This window comes from Sciurus vulgaris (genome assembly GCF_902686455.1).
Source record: "Sciurus vulgaris genome assembly, contig: HiC_scaffold_629_arrow_ctg1, whole genome shotgun sequence".
NCBI lineage: Eukaryota > Metazoa > Chordata > Mammalia > Rodentia > Sciuridae > Sciurus > Sciurus vulgaris.
In genome coordinates this window covers 11,366,354-11,393,129 of record NW_027632956.1, presented here as the reverse complement: position 1 = coordinate 11,393,129, position 26,776 = coordinate 11,366,354, and the positions used below count along the sequence as shown (strand labels likewise).

The window sequence follows — 26,776 nt, the reverse complement described above, 5'->3', positions numbered from 1 at the left end:
GATTTAGTGTATATAAATGGGGTGCATTTCTATGGTTATACATGATGGAGATTCACACCATTCATGTAATTATACATGCACATAGGGTAATGATGTCTGTCTCATTCCACCATCGTTCATACCCCCACCCCCTCCCACCTCTCATTTCCCTCTATATAATCCAATATTTCTCCATTCATCTCTTAAACCCCAATTGTGTATCATCATCCACTTATTAAGGAAAATCTTTTGGACTTTTGCTTTTTGGGACTGGCTTATTTCACTTTCCATGATAAGCTTAATTTAAAGCTATCACTTGAAAAATAATATTTTAGGATCATAGCTACTATTCCTTTTCATTTGGATAAATTGTCATTCACATTATATTTTTTGTTATTTTAAGTATATCTGTGCATTTTTCAACAGAGTCACTCTTGGACATGTCATCAAAGGAAGAGAAGGAGTTACTTGATGGCAGTGGATTTAGCCAGCAACAGGTATTCATTTGTGTCAATTTCAATTCCCAATTTCTTCCCATTTTTCGCTTCCAGAAGGTAAATTAGGACAAACATAGTGACCTCATAGAATATTCTTTGGGCATCCAAACTTTGTTATTTTATTTTAATAATAAAATATATAACTGGTCATGAACGTGAAAATAGTTTCAGGAACCAAGGTGGATTAATTTTATACTTTATGCAAGCAATTGCACTGATGTTATTGAAATAATATTTGCATTTTCTTCTCTGTCATGTCCTTAAATTATGGATAAATTGGAGACTTAGGGATAAGAGTTGAAACTAGGAACATACATAAATGCAATGACCCTTGAACCCATTCATATAAAAACAGTTTCATTCTCAAAGTCTCAAAATTTGATGTCAAATTACCTGTCATCCTTTCCAAAGTTAATGGTATAAATTTCCATGGATTCTAGTATATTTTTGGAGGAAGATGACAAGTTCAAATTGGACACATAAGTGCATGTTAACAGAATCATTAAGAATGAGTACTTTTCTGATATTTTCAAACATTATCTATTCAAATTTCTTTTCCTGGAAGAGGAACTCAAACAATCCCTGCTCCCTGATGACATGATTATATATTTAGAAGAACCTGGAAATTCCACCAGAAAACTCTTAGAACTCATAAGTGAATTCAGTAAAGTAGCAGGTTACAAGATCAATGCTCATAAATCCAATGCATTTTTATACATAAGTGATGAATCTTCAGAAAGAAAATTTAGGAAAACAACCCCATTCACAATAGCATCAAGAAAAATAAAATACTTAAGAATCAATCTCACAAAAGAGATGAAAGACCTCTACAATGGGAACTACAGAACACTAAAGAAAGAAATTAAAGAAAACCTTAGAAGATGGAAAGATCTCCCATGTTCTTTGATAGGCAGAATTAATATTGTCAAAATGGCCATACTACCAAAAGTGCTATACAGATTCAATGCAATTCCAATTAAAATCCCAATGATGTACCTTACAGAAATAGAGCAAGCAATTATGAAATACATCTGGAAGAATAAGAAACCCAGAATAGCTAAAGCAATTCTGAGTAGAAAGACCAAAGCAGGGGGTACCGCAATACCAGGTCTTCAACTCTATCACAAAGCAATAGAAACAAAAATGGCATATTATTGGTACCAAAATAGACAGGTAGATCAATGGTACAGAATAGAGAACATGGACACAAACCCAAATAAATAAAATTTTCTCATACTAGAAAAAGGAGCCAAAAATATGCAATGGAGAAAAGATAGCCTCTTCAACAAATGGTGCTGGGAAAGCTGGAAATCCATATGCAACAGAATAAAATTAAACCCCTATCTCTCGCCCTGCACAAAACTCAACCAAAATGGATCAAGGACCTCAGAATCAGACCAGAGACCCTGCATCTTATAGAAGAAAAAGTAGGTCCAAACTCTCAACTTGTTGGCTTTGGATCAGGCTTCCTTAACAGGACTCCCATAGCCCAAGAAATAAAAGCTAGAATCAACCACTGGGATAGATTCAAACTAAAAAGCTTTCTCTCAGCAAAGGAAACTATCAGTAATGTGAAGAGAGAGCCTACAGAGTGGGAGAATATTTTTGCCACTCATACTTCAGATAGAGCGCTAATTTCCAGAATCTATAAAGAACTCAAAAAACTCTACATCAAGAATACATATAATCCCATCGAAAAATGGGCTAAGGAAATGAACAGACACTTCACAGAAGATGTATGAGCAATCAACAGATATGTGAAAAAATGTTCAACATCTCTAGTAATAAGAGAAATGCAAATCAAAAGTACCCTAAGATTTCATCTCACCCCAATTAGAATGGTGATTATCAAGAACACAAGCAAAAATAGGTGTTGGCGAGGTTGTGGGGAAAATGGTACACTCATACATTGCTGGTGGGGTTCCAAATTAGTGCAGCCACTCTGAAATGCAGTATGGAGATTCCTCAGAAAACTTGGAATGGAACCACCATTTGACCCAGCTATCCCACTCCTTGGCCTATACCCAAAGGACTTAAAATCAGCATACTACAGAGATACAGCCACATCAATGTTCATAGCTGCTCAATTCACTATAGCCAGATTGTGGAACCAACCTAGATGCCCTTCAGTTGGTGAATGGATAAAGAAACTGTGGCATATATACACAATGGAATATTACGCTGCCATGAAGAATGATAAAATTATGGCATTTGCAGGCAAATGGATGAAATTGGAGGATATCATGCTAAGTGAGATAAGCCAATCTCAAAAAACTAAAGGATGAATGATCTCGCTGATAAGTTGATGAGGACATATACGGGGGTAGTAGGGGTTAGCATTAGGGTTAGGGTTGGGTTTAGAGTTAGGGATAAGGAGGGTGGTAAGAATGGAGGAAGGAAGGACTGTATAGAGGGAAAAGAGGGGTGGGTGGGGTGGGGTGGAAGGGAAAAATAATAACAGAATGAATCAAACAAGATTGCCCTATGTAAATTTATTAAAAAAAAAAAATAACAAGACCCTAGGCAGCTTATCGAGACCCTGTCTCAAAAAATAAGAAAAAGGGTTTGGGATGTGACTCAGTGGTAAGTGGTAAGTTTCCCTAGGTTTAATCTCTGGTACCCCCCCCCTTCCTACCTACATTAAATTTGTGGGATAGGTTTTTTAAAACTTATTTTATTTGCTAATGAGAATTGGAATTCCTTTGAAACGTCTCCTTTACTCCTGAACATTCTAGCGATCCTGAATTCATCAGCGACAATGTATGCAGTATTAATAGGAATCTTTTTATGGTGATAAAGCTGCCCATTCATGTAGAGGAAGCCGTTTGTTCCCTACTGAAAAAATGTCAATTTTCCAATGCACATTAAATATTTTTCTTTCAAAATCAAAAAAAAATTTCTTTTCCTGAAGGAAATGAATGAATTAAATGAATTAATTAAACATTTATTATACCTATTTGTTCAGTGTTGTATCAAAGACCTTGAATGAAATTATTGTAAAACTATGACACATTGAAAATGTCTCTTTGAATACTCTTTCATGTGGTCTGTTAGTAGGTGGAGGATTTACATACCTTTGCATAGATTTATCTTCTACTTTTACTTGTGCATCCTGCTAGTGTGTATGTTTATCATGGGGATGTGTCCTGGGCAAATTTTATATCTGAGTATCACATCTGAAAATGAGCATGTTCTACATGGCCATTTCACTCACCAGCATTTCCATATGGGGATAAAATAAAATCCAACAATGATCACAGCTTAAAGCAAACATTTATCACCTGTAAATAAATGTATTACATTTCTCATAGAAACAGGAAAAGCAATCATGAAATTCATCTGGAAGAACAAGAGACCCATAATATCCAAACAATCCTGGGCAGGAAGGATGATGCAGGAGGTATCACAATACCAGAACTTAAACTCTACTATGGAGCAATACTAACAAAAATGGCATGGTATTGGTACCAAAGTAAACAGATAGACCAATGGTACAGGATAGAAGACATGGAGACATACCCACATACAGTAACCTCATAGTAGACAATGGTGCCAAAAACAATGGAGAAAAGATAGCCTCTTGAACAAATGGTGCTGGGAAAATTGAACATCCATTTGCAGTAAAATGAAATTAAACACCTATCTCTCACCCTCTACAAAATTCAACTCAAAATGATTCAAGGATCTAGGAATTAGACCTGAGACCCTTCACCAAATAGAAGAAGCAGTAGGCCCTAATCTCCATCACATTGGCTTTGGACAAGATTTCCTTAACAAGACACCCAGAGTGCAAGAAATAAAAGCAAGAATCAATAAATGGGAAAGATTGAAACTAAAAAGATTTTCTCAGCACAGAAAACAATCAGAAATGTGAAAAGAGAGCCTACAGAGTGGGAGAAAATCTTTTCCACACCCACTTCAGACAGAGCACTCATCTCTATAGTTTATAAAGAACTTAAAAACTTTACACCAAAAATACAAAGAACCCAGTCAATAAATAGGCTAATGAACTGGGCAGACACTTCACAGAAGAAGATACACAGGTGATCGATAAATATATGAAAAAGTGCTCATCACCTCTATTAATTAGAGAAATGTGAATTAAAACTACCCTAAGATTTCATCTAACTCCAATTAGAATGCCTATTATCAAGAACACAAGCAATAATAAGTGTTGGCATGGGTGTGGGGGAAAAGGCAAACTCATACATTGCTGGAGGAATTACAAATTGGTGGAGCCACTCTGGAAAGCCATGTGGAGATTCCTGAGAAAATTTGGAATGGACCCACCATTTGACCCAGCTATCCCACTCCTAGGTTTATACCCAAAGGACTTAAAATCAGCATACTACAGTGAAGCGGCCACATCAATGTTCATAGCAGCTCAATTCACAATAGGTAGATTGTGGAATCAACCAAGATGCCCTTCCATAGATGAATGAATAAAGAAACTATGGTATATATACACAATGGAATATCACTCAGCCATAAATAAGAATAAAATTATGGCATTTGATAGTAAATGGATGAAGTTGGAAAATATGCTAAGTGAAATAGGCCAAACCAAAAAACCAAAGGCTGAATGTTTTCTCTGATAAGTGCATGACAATGTATAACAAGGGGGAGTGATGTGAGAAGAGAAGAATGAAGGAACTTTGGATGGTGTAGATGAAAATGGGGTGGGAGATGGAAATATAGTAGAATGAAACAGTTTTACCCTATGTATATGTAAAATTACATGAATGATGTGAATCTACATTGTGTACAACCATAGAAATGAAAAGTTGTATCCTGTTTTTGTACAATGAATCAAAATGCAGTCTTTAAATATAAAAAAAGATTTTAATAAAAAAAGAAGAAAGAAAAATGAAATAACTTCAAAACCCCCTACAAAAAACAGACAAAAAAAAAATCAATGACATAAACAACAAAAAACTGAGATTTCTCTTGTACTAGTGTTATAGAAAAGAAGATCCAGGATTACCTATTTGACAAACATAACTTTTGGGGGTTTCCTACAGTCAGACATAATCAGATATTTTCCGACTATTTATTTGCTCTAGTCCCAAAAGGCATATCTTGCTAGTGGCATGAATAAACTAATCTCCTCTGCTATTTGTTCCCCAACCCACCCAGGAAATGCTGAGGGATCTTTGCAATTTGAAGAAAACACACACCCTCCATATCATTCATGTACAAAGAGATATTGATCTTTCTAATGTGGGATATTCCTAAAAACACTCTGGTCCTTGGAGCCAGGTAATATAGGTCCCACTGATGGACTCCTGCTGTCAGAGATCTAGAGGTGGAAAAAATTCCATGTGTCTGAGGGTTTCAATGCAACCAGTTGGAGCATGCCAGTCATGGCCTGCTTGCCAAATCTGTGATTTCTTCTAGAAACTGCCGAAAAATATATCACCTGACACTGATTCAGCACTCCTGAATCCTTCTCTCCCTTGAATTTTCAAAAACTATTCTCCCTCACTATTCTTATTCTAAACCACCCTTTTAAAGAGTCAGTGTTTTGTGGACTTCTACTCAAATAAATTTTCAAAAGACACAACACATTTCTGATAAAATTTTCAGCTCATTCCAGACCACCACTATCCTGAGACCATATGATCAGGGTGAACACCCACCATTCTGTGAAGAGATTTGGCTATATGTCTTGGAAGTGCAAACAAGCTGTGGTTTCTGATCTCTCCCTGGCAATTACTGTCACAGAGCTGCAAGCAATATGTTTCAATGAAAGTGCCCATGATATTTTAAGCTTTAGGCAGATCACAGGACCAAGCTCTAGTTGCTCAGAGCTCTCAGCAGATCTCTGACTCAGTTTATCTTTTATAATCACCTTAATCTTGTTGTGAATGCCTCCAAATCCACATTTTATGTCAGAGATCTGTCTTATAAGTTAATATGTAATGTATGCTTTTTCTGATATCCCAGGGCAAATACCTATATAAAATAACAAGTGAAGGGCTCCAACATGCACATTCTAATTCTGTCCAGGAGTTTTGGCAGCATTTTGAATTATGCTTGACATCATTGCAAAATTCCAAGTCTCTCCTTTGCTGAAGATGTTGTATTTGAATTGAGAGGAATCTGCCTTAGTTTCCTATCTTGCACTAAATTTAGTTCCTTTATGAAAATAAGGAGATTTTGCTGTTACAACCTTTATAATTTTGAAAGTTTTAGGACACTGATGTCATACTCTTTGTGTGGATTCACTTTGATATAATGGTGAATCATGAAAAACTAATTTCCTCAAAATCAATCCCAAATAGCTCCATTTTTTAAAATTCACTCTTCTGTTAATGGGAATCTGAGTTAGTTTCATAACTTTATAACTGTGACTTATAATGCTGAAACATTGAAATTTATATGTCATGTGTGCAAACTGATTTTGCTACATTGGTTTGAAGGTCAAGGAATGGGAAATCTGTGTCATATGGCAATCATATTCCTAGTACCCTGAAGAATCTCCATACTGAGATTTCCAGAGAGGAAGTCTTAATTTTCATTCTCAAGGTGTAAGATTGTACTTTTCTCCCCAATTCTCCACTGCACTTATTATTTGGATACATTGAAGAGAGGAGCTCAGCTTCAGCTGGACTGCACAGGATGTTATCTCATATAGAAATTATTGTATCACCAAATGTAATGGTCTAATCTCAAATTCCAATGACTTCACATTTATAAATATGAAAGTGTCTAAGAGTGATAATCAAAACTATATGAAACTCATTATTGCAATTATATTTACCAGAGTGATTCTGAGCAACATAAAGAGGATTCTGCTTCTTTTATATCTGGTCAGTTCCATCCAAGTGCAAAAAAGAAAATAAGTGGATATGTACAAGGTAAGAACCACAAAGGATACAAAATACCTTGGGGAGAATATGGCCAAAATATAGGGGCACTGGTGTATAAAATTATCAAAGAGTGTGCCTGTTAAGTAGCTAGTAAGGATAAAGGAATGTAAGAAATGTCAAATGTTGTAAGGTTTCAGCCACAGGTTTAATTGAGGGTATTGCTAAAGAATTGAATTTTGAATTACATTAAAAACATGTTTCTATCACAGGTAAATTTGAAATAAGAAAAAGGACAGAAGAAGAGGCAATAAAGACTGAGAAAGGCAATAAGTATATGGGATCAAAAAGAAAAAAAATCTGTGTTACTCAGGAGAGGGTAGGAAATTCAAGCCACATATGAGAAGCAAAAAAAGCAGGGTTTTCAAAATGTAAGAAGAGTGAATGTGTTTTTAGTTCCAAGGTAGAATGAGAGAAAATTTCACAAGCTTCCTGAATTATTCCCAGTTGGAAATGAAATGAGGAGTAAAGACCTGATCTTCATTTACCATAAATGGTTAGGCATGCACACAATTTAATGACAAGCAGCATGTTTATACATGCTAGGACACTTATAGGGAAGAAATAGCAACTGAAATATTAGAAAGAAGCATGAATATTTATGGAGCATTCTACAAATCCATATATATATATATATATATATATATATATATATATATATATATAATTAATGTTGGAAATATTACAGATCCTTCTAAACTTTAATTTGAGTCGATATCCTAGGGAGGATATCAGAACTACATCCAAATGAACATAGAGGAATTGGAATCAGCCAAAGTTTACACTGGGATTCTGAAACTGTAAGGAATCATCTCTTGGAGAACATGTTCAAAGTTCATTCTGACTCAGCAGGTCCTTCTACGTGTCCATAATATTCTATTGAGATTACAATGATCTGGGCCCATAGAAAATATGTCCATTGAGGAAATATACAAAAATATACAAAAACTGGTATAGATTCCTACATATTAGGACACAAGCAGATCAAGTGCAAATATAAATATTGCTTTCATTCTGAACATCTCTTGTAGAGTAAAAAGGACTCAAAATGCCAAGAAGAATAAAGTATATTACAAGAACAAATTTGATACATTGGCAGAAAAGAAGAAATGGCAAAAATCCATACAATGTAAAATGGAAAGAAACAAGCTCCCTCCTCTACAAGTTCTTTTGGAAAAGCTAAAGGGAAGAGAAAATGATAGAGGAACACAAGAATTTTACTAGAAAATATTAAGTGGAGAGAATGCTTTTCAACTCTTCTTTGCTTTCAAATCCAAATGTGGTATACAGAAGATTGTAACCCATGGGGCCTGGAAGAATAAGGGCAACATATAGCTATCAACTACTCCCCTCTGTATAAAGTAGGCACCATAATGTGTGAGGCTTTCTTAGTGTTATTCGAATGAGTGACCTTGCATTTTTGAAGCAATCATTGTTTTAAAGAAGGCAAATAGTTCCATTCTTGTCATTTTTACTATTACAATTAATATTAATGTTTTTATCACTATTTTATTGTTTCTTTGTTGAGAAACCATGTTTCTGGACATTTCATGAATGCACAGCATCACTAAGGATAAATTCTGAAATCTAGAAAGTAAATGTTTTAAACTGGGCTTTTTGTGCAAATACATGTAAAAGCTGTCTAGATATGCCACACAAATTCATTTTTTAACCGGAAATCTTTGTGGTGATTACTCCTCAAACACCAACACTGTTACTCTTAGAATATTTACCAATTTATTTGAAACAAAATAGTTTAATGATATTGAATAATTCTATAAGATTTAGGAACACTTTTTCTTTTGGATTGCCATGTTAGTCCCCTTTATGTCTTATCCTACATTTTTTCATAGATGTGTGTGGGACCACATTCTTAACAAAAAAGAGGAAAAAGAAAATTGATTTTGGTTAAAACTGAGAATACAGTAAAAGAAGATGAACCAGTTTCCCACATGAGTATGAACAAACACTCATATGTGTATTAGTTGTATTTTAAACACATATCTGGACTAATTGCTCAGAATACTCTCTCAGATGAGCAAACAATTTTACTTTCTCCTGAAAACTCATCATAACTTTGGAGCTATTAATTGTAATAAAAATTAGGGACAGGAAACACATTCAAAAAATGCATTAAATGATTCTGATAGGATTCACAGAGTTATGTGGTGCCACATTTTTAATTCAGCTTTGTCATTAAACTTCTCAGGGTCCTTTTTTTTCTCTTCTACACACAGATCACTGTGCTTTCCAGCATTCTGCATCTTGGCATGGATATACATACCAATGTCTTAGTATTAAACATCATTGCAAAACTGATTTTACCATAGAAAATTTTTTGACAAATTCTACTAAGCCTGTATTCTTGATTTTAATTTAGTACATTTGAGTCTTCTGTCTTTACTCAACATGAAGGCACAATAGAAAGAAGAAACATAAAGGTAAAGTTGTCTTGACCAATGCTAACTCCCAGAACTAGGGCCCATATTCATTCAGTAGGAACATGAGGGTAGTTTTGTTATATTCAGGTTTTGTTGAGTATATATCTCAATTTATTTTCAGTACCTCAAGATTAACATGCTTCCCATAAGGTAATTCATCTTTTATATTTATGTTACACTATTAAGTTCATGCTGGATGAAATGTAAAATGTTTGTGTAATAGCTTGCCTCCAAGCACATCAAGCCTATGATTGAAAAGAAAGTTTCTCTTCCAAAAAGAGTAAAATGGAAGAAGGAAGCATAGACACTCAAATCAGGTAACTCTTGAGGTACAACTTCTCTGGAAATCCTACATGAAAACTTTGGACTTCTCACATATGACATGGATTTTTTTTCCACAGTGGGTTGGGAGGATTTTCCCCAACCTGTGTGTGTTGATGACTGCATGTACATTTCAAAATATGTTGTGTTTCTTGCTCCATATTTTTTCATGTCCTTCACCACTGATGTGGTCAGTCTGCAGCAAGTAAGAATGGAATGTGTGATTATGTGCAATTTATGTTACTCCTTTTCTGTGAAATGAATCCATTATTTGCTAGAGAAGTCTTTCCAGAAATTTTGATTGAGGGGTATAAATCATGAAGGTACTTGCACATTCCAATGAAGTATTTACTCATATTTCCATCCAGGTTCTGTTTATTAATATTTTTCTCAATGGTGCACACTGAGTGAGAAACTTTTGCCTGATATCCATTTGCTCTTTCACTGAGCCACTCCCATGGACCTCTCTGATTCTATAGTGGATTTTGTACATCCAAATTTCAAAAATTTGCTCACCAATTTCCTAAACAATTTCTTTCAACATAGGAAAATATTGCCATAGGAGAATCTGCATGGTAAATGAAAGCAACATTCATATTTGTGGTGTTCTAGTACACATCTCATTTGAAATCTTGAGTTTTAGTCAGGAGCAGAGTCTCATATTCGTGTGCCCAACATTCTTTCTTTATTCATGTAATTAATCTTCATTCTACACAGGTGACTGAAAATATTCTATTTCCTGTATTTCTGGAAACATTCCCTTCAATCAGGCCTGCATCAACTTCCTAGTGCACTCCTGCCTTCTCACTATTTATCTCCATTCATGCACACACCCCTCATGTTCTCCTGCTTGTAGAATTAAGTTTGTTTCTACTCTTTATGCACGTACTGCTTATGTATCTGTTGGCTCTCTCTGGACCATGGATGTTCAAACATCTTACATTTTGTAGGAATCTCTCATAATCAAAATTCTGCCTCACTCTATCTTGATCCCTCTCTCTGCCTGCACTCTCTTCTGGCAGTTCTACTTACCAATTTCTATATCTCCATAAGATAACATTTCCATTTAAACCCTGTCTGTACGTATAACATTTTCTACCTTTGGTGAATAAACTCATTTTGCAGTCTCCATTTACCTCCATCTCTGGAAAATACTTCATCCCTGGTACCTGTTACTTTCTGAAGCTCTTAATACATGCTCATTTATGTGTGGAAATAAATAAACCTGTTGACAGTAATTTGATGTTAAAGCAGCCCCCTCAATTATAGAAACTGATGGGCTACACAGGAAAAGAAATAATTTACTTATCACCTATTTATTACCCAGAATGGATACTGAAAAGTGTCTTTGGTAGCCCCAGGGAAAGTAAAACCAGTGTATGTCATGAATTACAGGCATAATCATGGAAGTTTCACAAAACAGAGTGATGCAATAATCCATACCAAAAAAAAAAAAAAAATAGGAACGAACCATGTCTCCAACTCTAGATGTTTCTTTGGAAAACTTAAGTGAAAGCTAAAGTTTGGCAGAAATATTAGATATTAGGTAATTTTGGGTGGAACCATGAGGAAACTATGATAATGCAATTTAGCTCTTTTTAGTATATACCCCTCAAACCAAACCCCCCCATACCTACCAGACTCCATGATGTACATGACATCCATTTGAGTCATTCAGATGAGAAGCATATCATATTTAAATCATTGTTTTCTTTTTAAAAGTTATTCTTAAATATCATTATTATTATTATTATGTTTACCATTATTATTTTATTGGTGCTTTAGAATGAAACCAAGTTCTTTGGCTTCAAAGTAATTCACTTTATTACCCAACAAAATTCTTGTCTATAGATACCTAATTTTTTGATCAGTCATCCCTTTTATTAAAAACTTGATACGCTGTCAAGATAAGCCACAGCAGACTCAGTTTTCAACTCAAAGTTTTTATGAAGTATATTCCTTGAATACCAGGACTTTTACTATTAGTGTTTATACAACTGACTGAAATACAATGCCTTATTAATGTTCAATAATTCTGTGAGCTTTTAGTTCCCTTTTTCCTTTAGATTCCTAAATCTCAAATCTTTCTGTCTTCTCATACATTATTTTTTATGTGGAGTGTGTATCTTTGCAAAAGAGTGGAAAGAAACTTGATGTTGGTTATACCTTAAGATCCAGGAAAAAAAAAACAAAAACAAAAGAAAACAGTTTCCCATGTGGGTATGAAAAACAAGGACATGTTATTCCAAAGGCATATTTCAGAGCTAATTAGTTCAAAAAACTCTCTCTGATGAGAAATTGTGTATACCTTCTTCTGAAACCTCATCACAAATTTGGACTTATTAAATAGCCAGACAAATGGAGAGAAGTTCTGTACTTGTAATAAAATGAATTAAATAATTCTTATCTGTTTCATGGAAGAGATGTGTGACTACATTTTTACTTCAGCTTTCATGTTGAACTTTTCAAAACTTTCATTCCTCTGAAGAGGAATCACTGTGCTCTCCATTATTCTGCATCTTTCCATTGTTATATGTACCCTTTGCTATGTGTTTGTGGTCATAGAAACCGTGATCTTAATGTTGGAAATATAACTGCATGTTTTACTAAACCTATATTCCTAATAATTTTTTACCACATTTTAGACATGAGAACATTTAACAAAAAGTCCTTAACAAACACAGAAACCCGAAAGTTAATATTATCTTTACTATACTTAACCACTGGGACTCAGCTTCACATTCATTGAGGAGAAAGATGAGGGTTTTTTTTTTTATATATTTAGATTTTGTTGAGTGTACATTTCCTTTGCTTTTCAGTAACTCAGGACTCACATGCTTTTGGCAAGGTAATTAATCTTCTATGATTATTTTATGTTATTAACTGGGTATTGAAGTGAATACATACTGTTTATGTAATATCTTGTCTCCAAGCACAGGAAGCCTACCATCGTAATCAAAGATTCTCTTCCATATAAATCAAAACCAAAGAAGGTAACAAGGACACTCAAATCAGAAAAATTTTTGAAGTAAATTTTTTCTGTAAAGTTAGCTAAAAACATTGGAAATGCTGGCAGTTTTCCTATTCCTAATCCCCTCCCCAACTTATTGAGAGGATTTATCCTCCAAAAGACCAAAGTCAATATTGGTATTCATATTTTCTTCAATGATATATTCCTGCATAAGAAAGATTTTTAAAATTTAAACTTTTTCTCAGATTTCTTTGTCTTTCATTCTCCAATGTGATCCCTTTGCCATTTATGAATTCTCAAAGGTAAATTATCAGACCATAATATTTCAAAAATAATATAGTTTTAAAATTCTTATTGCAGAGCTAGGCAATGATGAAAATTATATTCCCAGCTTTCTAAAAGATTTAGGCACAAATTTTACTAGAGGCAGAATGTAGGGTTCAGTTTGGTAAATATAGAGAAGACATCTCTTAAAATAATGTAGTTTATTTCTAGTACAAGACCCAGCCTATTGAGTAATTACAATGAATATATGTTGTACTTTAGGTTACAATGTTTTTTTTTTTTCTTTTCTATGGAGGAGAGGATTGAAACCAGGCCTTTTCACATGCTGAGCAGTTGCTCTACCACTGAGATTGGCTGCCAGCCTTCTCTTTAAATTTGATGAACCTATAAAATCCTTTTATCTAAATTGTTCAGAGAAAATACTTAAATTACTTCACTCGAAATAGGAAGATGTTTAAAGAAAAATCACAAGATAAACAAGCAACTTAAACAGCTCAGGTGCTTAATATTGCATCTTATTTGATTCCTTATGTTGGTACAATAATGAGGAGAGTCTCATTTTCCAGAGACCCAGAATTGATTTTTTACTCATTAAATAAAACTTGATTCTTCACCAGGTTACTGAAAATTTTGTATCCCAAATGTCCTGAAAACATTCGCTTAGTTCAGGCCTGCATCATCTTGATTTTGCACTGAAGCATACTTATGCCCTCACCTTCATCTTCCCACATTCTGGGTGATCTATTTCCAATGCAATTCTCACATGAACCACTCTTTAGAACAAGAATGTTAAAGCATTTTACACTTATCTATCAATCTTTTATTACAAGAGTTCTTCCTATTTGTCTTTTTCCCTTTCCTCCCTGTGTCCTTTCCTCTGGCATTACTCTTCACAGATTCATATATATTTAGAAGAATATAGACCCAATTTAATAGACATCTTCCTCAATTTCTAAGGCTTTTCAAGCTCTTATCCTCTCGTACCCACTGGCTGGTAATCTCAGTTTTTATTTCTCTGTTCAGGCATTGCTACTAAAGATTATCTCTGACATCAATTATCTACCTTAGCACTTACCAGTAACTCAAAAAATAATGAGTCAAATAAATAAACACTAATTTCACAGAGATGACTTAAGAGATTATTTCCTCTTCACTATCAAAAGGGATTTACAAGTAAGGAACAAAGTACAGTTTAAATCATAAGGATACAGTAGAAAAGTTGGTAAGGTGCTAATGTTGGCTTGAGTAAAGAAAATTTGTTGAGAGAAGTAGAGCACAAATCAAGTAAAGGTGCATGAAGCACACTGAATCTTTACAGTAGAAAATATTTGTCAAAATTTTGGATAAAAGCATTTCAGATAAGGAACAGGGTGTTCACAATAAAGGAGTAAAAATTATTACTCACTTTGGAAACCATTAATGATGAACAGGAGTTGCTTAAGTTATTTTTATGGGGTAAAATTGTGAACAGTGTGAATTTCTGTTTTTATGTATTTTTAAATTTTGTGTATGAGATTGGTTCCATTTATATTGGCTAGGATTATGGATGAATCTTTGAGGCATTTCTTTGCATTGAACCTGAAGACATCCTCTTTCCCCAACAAGAGGATTTTTCAAGATTTGGGTAATCAAAAGTATTATCTAAAGACAAGATTTATTGTGCACAATTGAGCACATCCACAAGACTTCAAGCTGAACAAGAGAAGGGGTCTTATACCCTCTCTTTGATCTGTAGAACATAGTAAAAATATGTTTTAGGCACTCTACATTTTTTCAGCATATGAATAATGCTTGTGAAAATATATAGTCAATCATATATGTAAGTTACTCATATATCTTTTTTGTTTCCTTCCTGATATAGATTCTATTATCCAATTGAGACATCTGAATACAGATTCTTCATTTCACATAATAACAAAACTTAAAAATATTCACTGCTCACAGTGTTCACTGCATGCAGAAAAAATGGAAAAACTGGAAACTGAGCTTTGTGAACTTAAAAAGGAGTATTCTGAAGCAAAAATAGTGATATCAAAGGTTGCACAGGAAAACATAGTTTTAAAATAAGAACTCCAAAATTTGAGGTATGTGTAAACTAGAACTCTTTCCTTTATAATACTGGTCCTTGAGGGAACATTTGTAACTTCTGACATATTTCTTGACATTTTTCAAGAGAAAAAAACATTTTACTCATGTGAAATATAAAATTCTAGTGAATAAGATAACAGTGTTAATCATCATTACTTCTAAAAATTAAATGACTATTCTTCCAAATCACAGTTTAATGGGTGTACTTACTCCTTATCTTATAGGAATTTATTTATTTATATAATTTTTGAGACACTAAGTTGCTTAGGGCCTTGCTAATTTGCTGAGGATAGCTTTGAACTTGAGATACACTTGCCTCAGCTTCCCTAATTGCTGAAATTAGAGGCATGTGCCACCCTACCTGACTAGGAATCTATTTATATAACAATTAGAAATTTGGATTTTTTAAATTTTTACTTTTTCTTTTTATAGTACAATCAATATTTCAAGGAATGCCATTTAGAAAAATCATTTTCTACATATTTTTACTCTGAATATATTTTCAATGTAGAATTACTTGAATAGAGAAACTTTTTTAAAAGGTATTTGATCAAGATTTCTAAATTGCTCTCAAGAAAGCTTATGTTAATTTAAATATATCTCAAAGATAATAAAATGGGCATTTTTCTTGTCTTCTGATGTTTTGGATCAAACCCAAGGGTTAGTTCAACTAAGTAGATATGTTAGTGCTGAGCTAGACCCTCAGGTAGTTTTAAGGCTAGCTTCCATTTAAAAATGAAATGGAAAGTGATTACTAATTATTTTATTCAAATTCACTGTAGTTTATAAATAAAATTTCTTCTTTATTGAAAAAATTTATACTCTTTTATTATTGGATTAAATATTAGGTTTGGTCTTGTTCCAAATGGGATTTCAAGTTGTTTATAACAAAGTAACAACAAGGTAAGTCAAGTCTTACCATAAAAGAAACAAAAAGTTGAATAAAGTTACTTTTATCTGGAAAAGAAAATTTAAAGATAAACATTTTGTTACAGATGGACCTTTGAAAAAGAGAAGAGAAGAAACTATTATCTGTTATTTGAACAAAACAAGGACCAATTAAAAGAAAAAGAAAATGAATAAAATAAAGAAGTGAAAAAGAAACTTGAAATATCTGTTACAAAATCTGATGCAGAATTAAGTACTACAAGAAATAAGTTTAATCAGGTTAATGAGTTTTCAATAAAGTTTCAACTTTTTAATTTTATTTCAATGAACTTATTTTTAATATCCCTTTAGCATACTGTATGCAGGCATGTTTCACTTCATGATGGGGATATGATCTGAGAAATGCACTGTTTGGCAATTTTACCAATGTGAAATCTCCATGTATGTACTTCCACAAACTTCAGATATCTCCCACAATGCCAGGCATTATAAACTTTCAGTATCTTCATTGTATATACAGTGCATTTTTTCCACAGCATTGAAATATGGGTGTGAGATTATTATTTAGATTTAAAACAAAATGCTATCTCACCCTGTAATTAAGTGACAACATGTGTGGCAAAATTAATTATTGCAAATTTTGGCATCTGGTAGATGTTCAGCATTTGTTTCCTGAATAAAACATTAGGTTTAATCACTGACATAAATACCAACTTGGGACTTTTTGTATTAAGATACAGAGTAAATAGATTTGAAACTAGTTAAATATTTAATTATTACCTCATGTACATATATGACTGCATGACTGATGTGATCCTACAATATACTCAGAAAAAATGAGAGTTTACATTCTATTTATCTATGATCTATCAAAATTTATAAAGCATTCTACTGTCAGGCATGGCAGATTAGAACAAATACATTTTTTTTAATTCTTTTTCACAATTGCATCTCTGCCTGTATTTAAGGAATATTTTTACTACTTGAGAATTTTTTCCTGTCTTTTATGCAGTTGAAATTTGAGTAATTAATGTGTGATAAAGATTTATGTGTTTTAAAAATCTACTTGTTTTCAGTGGTTATTTATTTTAGAGATCTTACACTTAATTAAGGTTTTTTACTTTCTATTCCCTGCTGGGATGAGGCCAAAACCTCCTAAAAAGAATCTCTATATTTCATCAGAACAGGTCCTTGAGAACAGAAGTTACAGGATGGGATTCCAGAAAAACATCTTTGCAAACAAAAACCTATAGACATGGCAAAAACTGAAATGATTTCAGAATTATTTTCCTCTGTTGTTTTCAAGTGTGTGTGGTGTGTGTGTGTTTGAACATTAACTATTTCCATCATGGAGAATTATAGAGGATTTCAAACCCATATATGTATTATAACCATAAGTTGCATATTTAGGGAGTGTGGGTGGCATTTATGTCCCATTGGATTAACTAATGTTTTTAATTCAACTCCATTTATCTGCAGTAGTCAAGTGGTGGCTTTCACAGTGGCCTCATTCAGAGAAAAGGCTTTTAATATTTTTCATGATAATTGATGATTTTTCAAGGATCTTAAAACCCTTGGTTCTAACAATATATCTTCTAGTTTGAGGAAGTGATATCACTTCCTTGATGTGTTAACATAGTGGTGTGCTTATTATTCACATTATTAAGTAACAAGGAACAGTGTGGCCAGCACACTTTTTTACTTTTGAGAAAAAGAAACCCTTTGCAGCAAGCAGTCTCCTGTTTTACACAGATCACTTTTGGAAAGAATGATGCACCATAAAATGTACTTAGAAATAATCTACTGGTACTTGTTCCTAATAAGTTGGTCAGTTTATTTTCATATTTCACATTTACATTTTAAACATCACTAAGAAGAAATAGATTATAATGAGCAGAAACAGGGATTTTTTGCAGTAGAGTTTTGCCTATTTTAGCTTGTTTACCATTAGTATTTTGCAACACAAGCCTTCTCTGGTGTATATACATTCACAGGATAGAAATAACTGGCTTGGTGGGTGAGCACTAGAAGCAGAGGTGGAAGACCTAGAGACAGTTTCACAACTTGCCTATATTTTTGGCCTCACCCTACTTTCCAGAATTGTGTTCATTGATGAACATGGATATGCTTACTGTTCTTCCTAGTTTTCTCATATATTAATGTGTGCAATTCTCATAACTAACTAAAAAAATTTTAAACAACAGAGTATGTGTAGAATATTTTCAGGGAAAGAAACAGAAAAATTCTGTATGCCCGAGTACATGTAGAGCTGTCTCTTACCACGAACTGGTCATATACATAAGAGGTCAGAGAGTGAACAAATTTTCTTTTACATCCAAACTTAGTAGTCACTTATTCTATGCATTGTATCTAATGTACTTTAGAACTTTTTCAATTTTGAGATTCTTTAATTGTAACTTCCTTTTACTCTCATGGATCCATCTTCTTGAATTAATTTTTTGAACTCTTGAGAATAAATACTTTTATATGCTCTGAAGATTAAACCTAATATTTCTCCAGTGGGATACCTATTTGTTGCAACAGTTTCATTGTACAAATATACAGAATGTTGTCTAATTTCAGAGGAAATTTTGATATGTCATTTTGTTTTATGCTAGCTAAATGTATTCTTGATTTTACTTAGGATTCTACTAGTGATATGACAGAAAAAAGGCTATGGCATGAATATGACAGGATGAAGGATAGCTCTATGATGAGACTGGAAAGAAAATAAAATATCAGAACCAGAAAAAGAAATTCCTTGATATTACTGAAATTTTAAGAGAAAAGAGCAGTGACCTTCAAAGGATACACAGACTGAATGAGGAAACACTTACAAAAATATAATTCCAGCATAATTATCAGTTTGATATTCCAAAAGTGGAAAATGCAAAGCAAAATTTTACACTGGAGAGAGAAAAAATGCAGAAAAGATGGAAATGGAGGTCAAATTATACCCTGCCACACTGGCTGCTGCCCCACATCATTGTGTTGAAAGTCAAACACCAAAAATACATCTAGAACTTGCTTTCCAAAGAGCAAGAAATGGGGGCTTTATTTCACAGGAAAAGAAGAATTTTGATGTATATAACTTAAAAGGTAGTAGTGATATTCCTTCCCAACAAGATTCAAAGTCTGAAACAAAAAACAGTGACCTTGAAAATGAGATTGGTCAGAAAAGAGATACCCTCAAAGTAAGGACTTTGATTTCAGAACAAGGAAAAAGACTTCTAAAACAAACAAAGTGCCAAATGAAGGGGATGGAACACAAGTGTCAAAATGAACAAAGGAAAATGAGTGAATACAGCAGAAAGCAGAAATCTTCTATAAAGGAGAGATTATCTAAACTCCAAAGTAAAATTACACTGCTTCAACAGCTATTGCATGACCTTCACAAAAAAGAAGAAAAGCAAAATAATGCAGTCATTAATATCCAAAACCAGTTTCATGATATTATAAAATGATTTCAAACTCAGACCAAAAGACACAAGCTCCTGTTAAAAACTAGAAATATAAAATTATTCAATGAAAATAATAATTTAAAGGAAAAATGTCAATATAAATAAAAACAAAAAGAAGTATCAAGCAAGTTAACTGTTTCAAGTATCTTTGAAGGAATACTCAAAGTGATATTTGATTATGGTTAAATATTGCATCTAGATAAAGTAAAAATTCACATAAATATGTTTTCTGTCTCAACACAGAAACATAACCTGGTTTCCCCCATTTCCATCACAAATAAATCACCTGTGTTTGAAGTAAGAAGTCTTCCATTTTTTCTGCTCTGATTCTTATACATTGTGTACATATTTCAAAAATATCACTCTGCCTCATAAATATATACAGTTACTTGCCAATTAAACACTGAAGACTTAGTGCTACATAGAACTGATTTTAAAATTTAATAAAGGGGGCTGGGGTTGTGGCTCAGTGGTAAAGCACTCACCTAGCACATGTTAGACCTTGGGTTTGATCCTCAGCACCACATAAAATAAAATAAAGGTATTGTGTCTACCTACAACTAAAAAAAAATATTTTAAAAATTTAATAAAGGAAAAATATCAAAAACCTTGAACCTAATAGATGTTTCATTTTGAGTAAAGAACTGTGAAGTTTTAAGAGGTTGAACTACAGATTTTTAGTAGCCATATATGCTCAGCAACATATTCTCAGCAACATCTATTTTTGGTGCTGGTAATTGAATCCAAAGACTTGCACATGGTAAGCACATGCTCAACTAGGAATACACATCATCTCCATGACTTCCTGTCACCATATATATATATATGTGTGATAAAACATATATATATATATATACACATATATATATAAATGCTTATACCTACATTCACTTAACATTTCTTTACAGATTTCCCAACTGAACTGAAATGCAGATGCTGTGTTTTATAATAGATTTCCTTCACTAAAATTTTATATATTTCTAGTTGGTAATTTTAATTATATTCATGTCAATTTGATTTAAATGAGAAAATAACTGTCTAAAATAGCTGTTGACCTCTTAACTATTGAAAAGGATCTACTTGTTATTATCATAAATTGGGACAAATGTGATGAATTGCAGCAACACCATAGTTTATTCAATCTAAATTATTGCATCTGTCCATGATAACTTGCTCATACTTTTCTTCAAAACTCAATTACTATCATGAAAAGGATAAAGACTCTTCTAGCACAAAGATAGTTACACTCATCTATAGTTCATTAATTTGGCACTGAATTCCCATTTCCAGACTAATGAGAGTGGCAGGATTTATGTACAGCAGGAACAGTGTGAGGATGGGTGGTTTTATTTTAATAAATTCATGTACTAAGTAATTGTGAAATTACTTAGTAATATGAAATACTAAGTAATTGTGCAATTCTCAAAGAATCCAAAAGCCTACAGGAGGGTTATACTAGCAGACTCCTTATGGAGAAACAGCAAAAAACAGAGCCAAACTTCATATGGTCCTCCGTATACAAGTTCTGCCCCAAGTCACCCTTGGATTACATATAATTAGGTATCCAACAAAAGCTTTATTAAAAGAAAATCTAGTAAATCCTACCTCAAACTGTGAGCCTTCATGTCAAAGCATTGAGGTCTAATTGACTGTGATTAGTTACATTATGTTTCTCTTTTGGATTTCAGATTTGATTCCTTTTAATCTTGTTTTGACTTTGCTGAAATACTGAACTGTTTAATTGAGTCGTGAAAGTTAAGTAAAGGTCACATTATATTAAGAAAACACATTTTTTATTTTTTAAAAATGGCTGGACATCTCACTGGGGATCTCATTTTTAAGCAATGCTTACTTGTTAACTGTATTCAATAAATAAAACTGAAGTGATAATTTGAACTTTCCTTAAATGCTGCATTTAAATTAGTTTTTAAAATGAATATCACTTTCTATAATTGAAGACAGATGTTGATGTAATTGACATACCTTCTGCATGATTTTAGTTTGTGCTTTTAACACTTTCATTTATCCTGCACCATCCCTAGGTTTCTACCCCTAATCATAAGTGTATGATGTGTACTCATAAATTTCACCAATACAAAAGTTTATAATATAAAGGAATATTAAGTAATTTTATAAATTCAGTAAAGTAACACTAAAATTGTTTAATTTCTTCTTTTGCTAAAATGTTTTGACATGTTCTTCAATGCAAATATATCTTTGGTTGTTTTTACTCACATAATATTTATCATATTTTTGGTACAATATGTTTATTACTGAACTGTTAATACTGTTATAATATATTTCAAATATTTGAATTAAGCATGTATTTCATTTTGTAAAACAATGAGCTCTTAGATGATTCATATCTAAGATGGCAGTGATATCAAGAGTCTTTGAAAAGCAATGACCATAAAGAAAAATTGATTATACTATTCCTATCTCCCATCTTATGTACATTGAGCACTGTCCCCAACTCTCTTGGGGTGTAACAGGAACCTTGCATTCCCACCACGTGATTTTCTTCATACTAAGTCTTCTTTGGGATGTTTAAGTTTTATTCCAAAAATGATGAAATCTATCTATTTAAGAGTTGATAATAAAAAGATTTTCAACCACTTTGGATGCATTTTAAGATATTTTTATAATGTTCAAATATTTTTGATACGTGGGAATGTTACAGAAATGAAATATCTGTTTGAAAAGTATATAAATAAAAGATAGCATCTTCTTTTGATTTTGTGTCATTGCTAAACTATCAGTTTTATTCCACCTTGGTTTAGAGATTTGATGGTGTTTTGATGATTTTAATTCACATTAATTAGCAAATGCCTATTTTAAAAGAGGCCTCGCTCCTTTTTTTTTTATTGGTTTGGTTTTGTGTTCTAATAAAATCTTAGAAGAGCAAATATAAGCTTTTTAAAACACCATTGCAGTGAACTAATTGAACAGGAACATTTAATACATAAATTACAATGTCATAGGTTGGTGAAACATATTTTAACACTCTATTAGCTTACATGAATTCTTTTTGAAAAATTGGGAGAATTAGGTCTGAATTGCTTCAGAGTCATAAAATTGAATGTGTAAAAAGAAAATGAAAGTTAATATTTCTGTAATTCATTAATCACAATGCAAACACAAGATAGTCTCATTAGTTCTTACCAGAATAATCATGTGACTGATCATTTTATAAGACAATGATGAATGAGTGTGTAAAGGTAGACATAATGCAAAGAAGATTTTGAGGTGTCAACTATTTTCCCATAACATTTCTGGAAGAAAGGAATGTTTATTATTTACTGCCTCTTAGGCTAGTTTATTTGAAATTTAATAGGTTGTAGATTTCACTGAGGGGCATTTATTTTGCAAATCATGCTAGCCTTAATGAGAATCTTTAGAAAGCACTCTTCTATCAAGATACAGATATGTCTCTTTAATCACTGCAGCATGCCTTCAAATGTGAGGGGAGGAGAGGAGAAGAAAAAAGGCACCAGGGAGGAAGAGTGATCAAAATATTTTATGGTCATTTTGAAATTTCCATAATTAATACCACTACTATATATAATTAAATGCAACAGTAAGAATTTTGCTTAAAATAATTTCACTTAACCAAGAAGAACGAGACTGGGAAATTTTCAAAAAATTTTTTAAATCTAAAAAATATAGTCATTAAACATCACATTATTGTCACGTGTACTAATTATGTTCCATAATCTACTTTAGAACCTGCTTGGAGAATTAGTGAGAAAGTTGCTTTTATACAAAAAATAAATAAATAAAACCTGTATATGGTGACACTTAGCAAAATAATTGGAATTATTTCCAAACATTTCTAATCAAGCATATAACCATTGAGCCAAATGTTTAAAAAATGTTGGTTCTAACTTCTGAAAAGAAATCAGTTACAATTAAAGAGCTATATATTTCTTTCAAATCTGGGCAGTCAACAAGGTAAAAATCCTAAGTTTGAAACTGCCTCTTTTTGCACATCTGCCCTACTATGAAACTGTTGGCCTATACACTGAAAATATTCATGGAAAAAAAAGGCATCACACATTTTCTGTGATTTATGGCAGAAAGCCCAGACTCACCTGGTAGCACTTAGTCAATCATCTAAATCACCCTGTTCATGACCTTGGCACTGGTTAACATTTACCCTCAATAAAAGTTTGAAATTTCTTAGCAAGAAAATTAAATACCTAAATCAACTGGGTTCTTGTCAAGTTATTCAGGCTTCTCTTTTTCCATTCATACTACTGTAATTTTGCTCTGGCTTCTACTTACACTATACCACTTACAAGTATTTTGTCTCATCTGTCACTGCATGTATCTCTTCCCATCACAATTTCTTTGTATCCTTCAGGTGTCAATTGACACAGCACCTTCAGAGAAGGACCTCCTACACTGCCATAAAATTGGCACAGAATTCCCATCTCTGTGTTCCAGTAGTACCCTATTCTCTACACATCATACTGCCCATTGTTCTGTATGGAAATTTCCAGTAATATAATTGTTGAGAAGTGGGCTTTTTTTTTTAAATCTTCATCTTGTCATCCCAGTGTTTGCCATAGTATCTTAGCACATAATTGTTGTATTCATGAAGGAGGGGTGAAAATTCTGAAGTTCTGATACTTAGTCACAGTGGCAATTCTGTGGGCGAACTCTTTCATAGTAACTTTGTAATGTGATCATACATAGGTGTTTTTCATTCTTATGAACAATGAAAAATTTTCAAGATGTATTTCTGATTCATGCTTATGAAATCTTTGAGATGATAAATAAAATTCTTTTTCTCTCTACTTGCTACAGAATTTGAATCTTTACCAACAGAAGACTCTGCCTTTAGATTTACTAAAAAATCAAGAGAAGACATATTTGTGGAAGCATCACAAGAATACACAGAGGTTGGAAGCAAAAGTAGATATGATAGATAATATTGCATTTGCTAGACTATTGCCATAATATTTTTAAAACTTTTTTGAAAGAAAAATGTTTGTATCATTTACATATGGCAAAACTCTCAAAATATGAAGCTATTTCTTTGCTTCTATAACAAAATTTAAAATGCAAGTGCACTTTAAATTTATTAATGTAAATGTATTATTGTATTATAAAATTTTTGTTAACAAATATGAACCTAGAAATTTAGACAACATTGTATTGGTATGCCAATTACTGTAGTCACTAATGTTTTAAAGTATTAAAATTATATTGTCATTGAACTTGCATTATTTAATTTTTTATGTTAATAAAAAGCACCATTCTTTCCTGGTGAGAAATATGTTCTTAATGCTTTTTACCTTTTTTCTTTGTTTATATAATTTTGAAAAATAATAGTGAAGTTGCAGCTTCTAGTATAAAGTACTTTTTTTCCACTGAATGATTTTAGAGTAAGTGGCTGGCATACACCATCCTTTATGATATCATTAATATTTTCAGCAAATCAGAACAGGCTACACAACTACAGTACCACTTTCATAATGAAAAAGTCAAAACTAATACATTCTACCATTATGCTTTCTACAACTAAATCCTCAGATTCTTTTCACATTTTGCTACTTGCCTGATTTTGTCTTTTATAACAAAATGTTCCATTCAGCTACATGAAATATACATAATTTTGTATTTTGTAGACACCTTCATATTCAAACATACTTTATTCTTTCCTTAACCTTCATTAATGTGACTCTTTTAAAGGATTATGCTTGTAGGATGTGCCTAAGAGGACTTTTTCCCCTGCCTAAGATAGATTTTTTTTATGAATGGAACAAGATTACAGTTTTGACAAGAGTATCACAAAAGTGATACTGTGATTTTTTTCTTTAAATCTCATCAGGTGCCCTATAGTTTTAATTTCTCCAATACTGCTAATAACATTGATTACTAATGGTGGCATCTGCTGTATTTCTCTTATGTGGGGACATCTTTTCCCTTTATAATTATTTATTGTTCTGTGGGGAAATAATTTGAGACTATGTAAATGTTATTCAGCCAATATTCAATGAATTCATTTATTTGTAACTACACAGACCCATGGTTTATTTTACTGAGTTTACTGTTACTTGTTAATATTATAAATTTATTTTTCTGTCCAAAGTGTTGTATTTGGACAAGTTCAGCTTTATAGAAGATTTGTAAATGAAACACAAAGAATTCTTAGGACTCATTTCCTCAAAATTAACATTTTTATTAACTTTATTTTCTACCTCTTGTTCTAATAAATATAAACATAGGTATATAACAAAGTTTCTTTTTTTAACCATTTCTAAGTTGCAGACATGATGCCATTTATTGCTAAATATTTGTATATCTATAAACAAAGAATTATTTATCTACAGTGTAATAATCAGACTAAAAACTGTTCATTATAAATTTCTAATCCACAAATCTTATTCAGAATTATTTCCACAATGTTCTTTATAACCAAAATAAATACAAGCTTGAGAAATTTTAAGTTCCATTATTGTACATATTTCTTTTGCCCCTTTTATTCTGAGACATTTCCTTAATCTTTCTGGACTCTTCTTGGCATTTACACTTTTGAAGGTGTATTTTGGTAATTCTGTAGATTTTTCTTCAGTTTAGGATCTTGTGATGTTTCCTCATGAGTGGATTCAAGTTATGCAATCTGATATGGAATATCACAAATTCCATGCCATGTTCTTACAAAGCTGTATATTCCTGCTGCACTGACAGATATAGCCAATAATTGGGAAAAGCCTCTGGGATGTTTAACATGTGCTAGGATATAAAGTTAACATCCACTCAAGAGTGAGTAAGTATCTGAGGTCCTCAATCACACAGCACAAGAAAATATGCAGTTACATAATGCAACTTGATTCTATCACTGGTCAATGTTGACTCATTGTTTGCTTAATGAATATCTACTGGGATGGTCCAATAGTAAATAAACAATTATTTAAACTTTGCATTGCACAAATATTTTGTGTGGGGATATATTGGACTCTGTAAATAT

At 32.6% G+C, this 26,776-nt stretch overlaps 1 protein-coding gene and 1 long non-coding RNA gene across 2 annotated transcripts in view; both read left to right on the top strand.

Moving 5' to 3' along the window:
• Positions 1-19,541, top strand: part of LOC306652127 (uncharacterized protein) — a 154,897-nt gene extending 135,356 nt beyond the window's left edge. Inside the window, exons 12-13 of the mRNA XM_079125177.1 lie at positions 15,225-15,447; positions 18,984-19,541. Of these exons, the coding sequence (XP_078981303.1) occupies positions 15,225-15,430 (206 nt within the window). The 3' untranslated portion in view covers positions 15,431-15,447; positions 18,984-19,541. The remainder of the gene's footprint in view (positions 1-15,224; positions 15,448-18,983) is intronic.
• On the top strand, positions 9,582-12,955 carry LOC306652084. The gene is made up of 3 exons (XR_013761303.1): positions 9,582-9,936; positions 10,022-10,103; positions 12,927-12,955. It is a non-coding gene; the product is annotated as an uncharacterized lncRNA (long non-coding RNA).
• Positions 19,542-26,776: the final 7,235 nt, after the last annotated feature.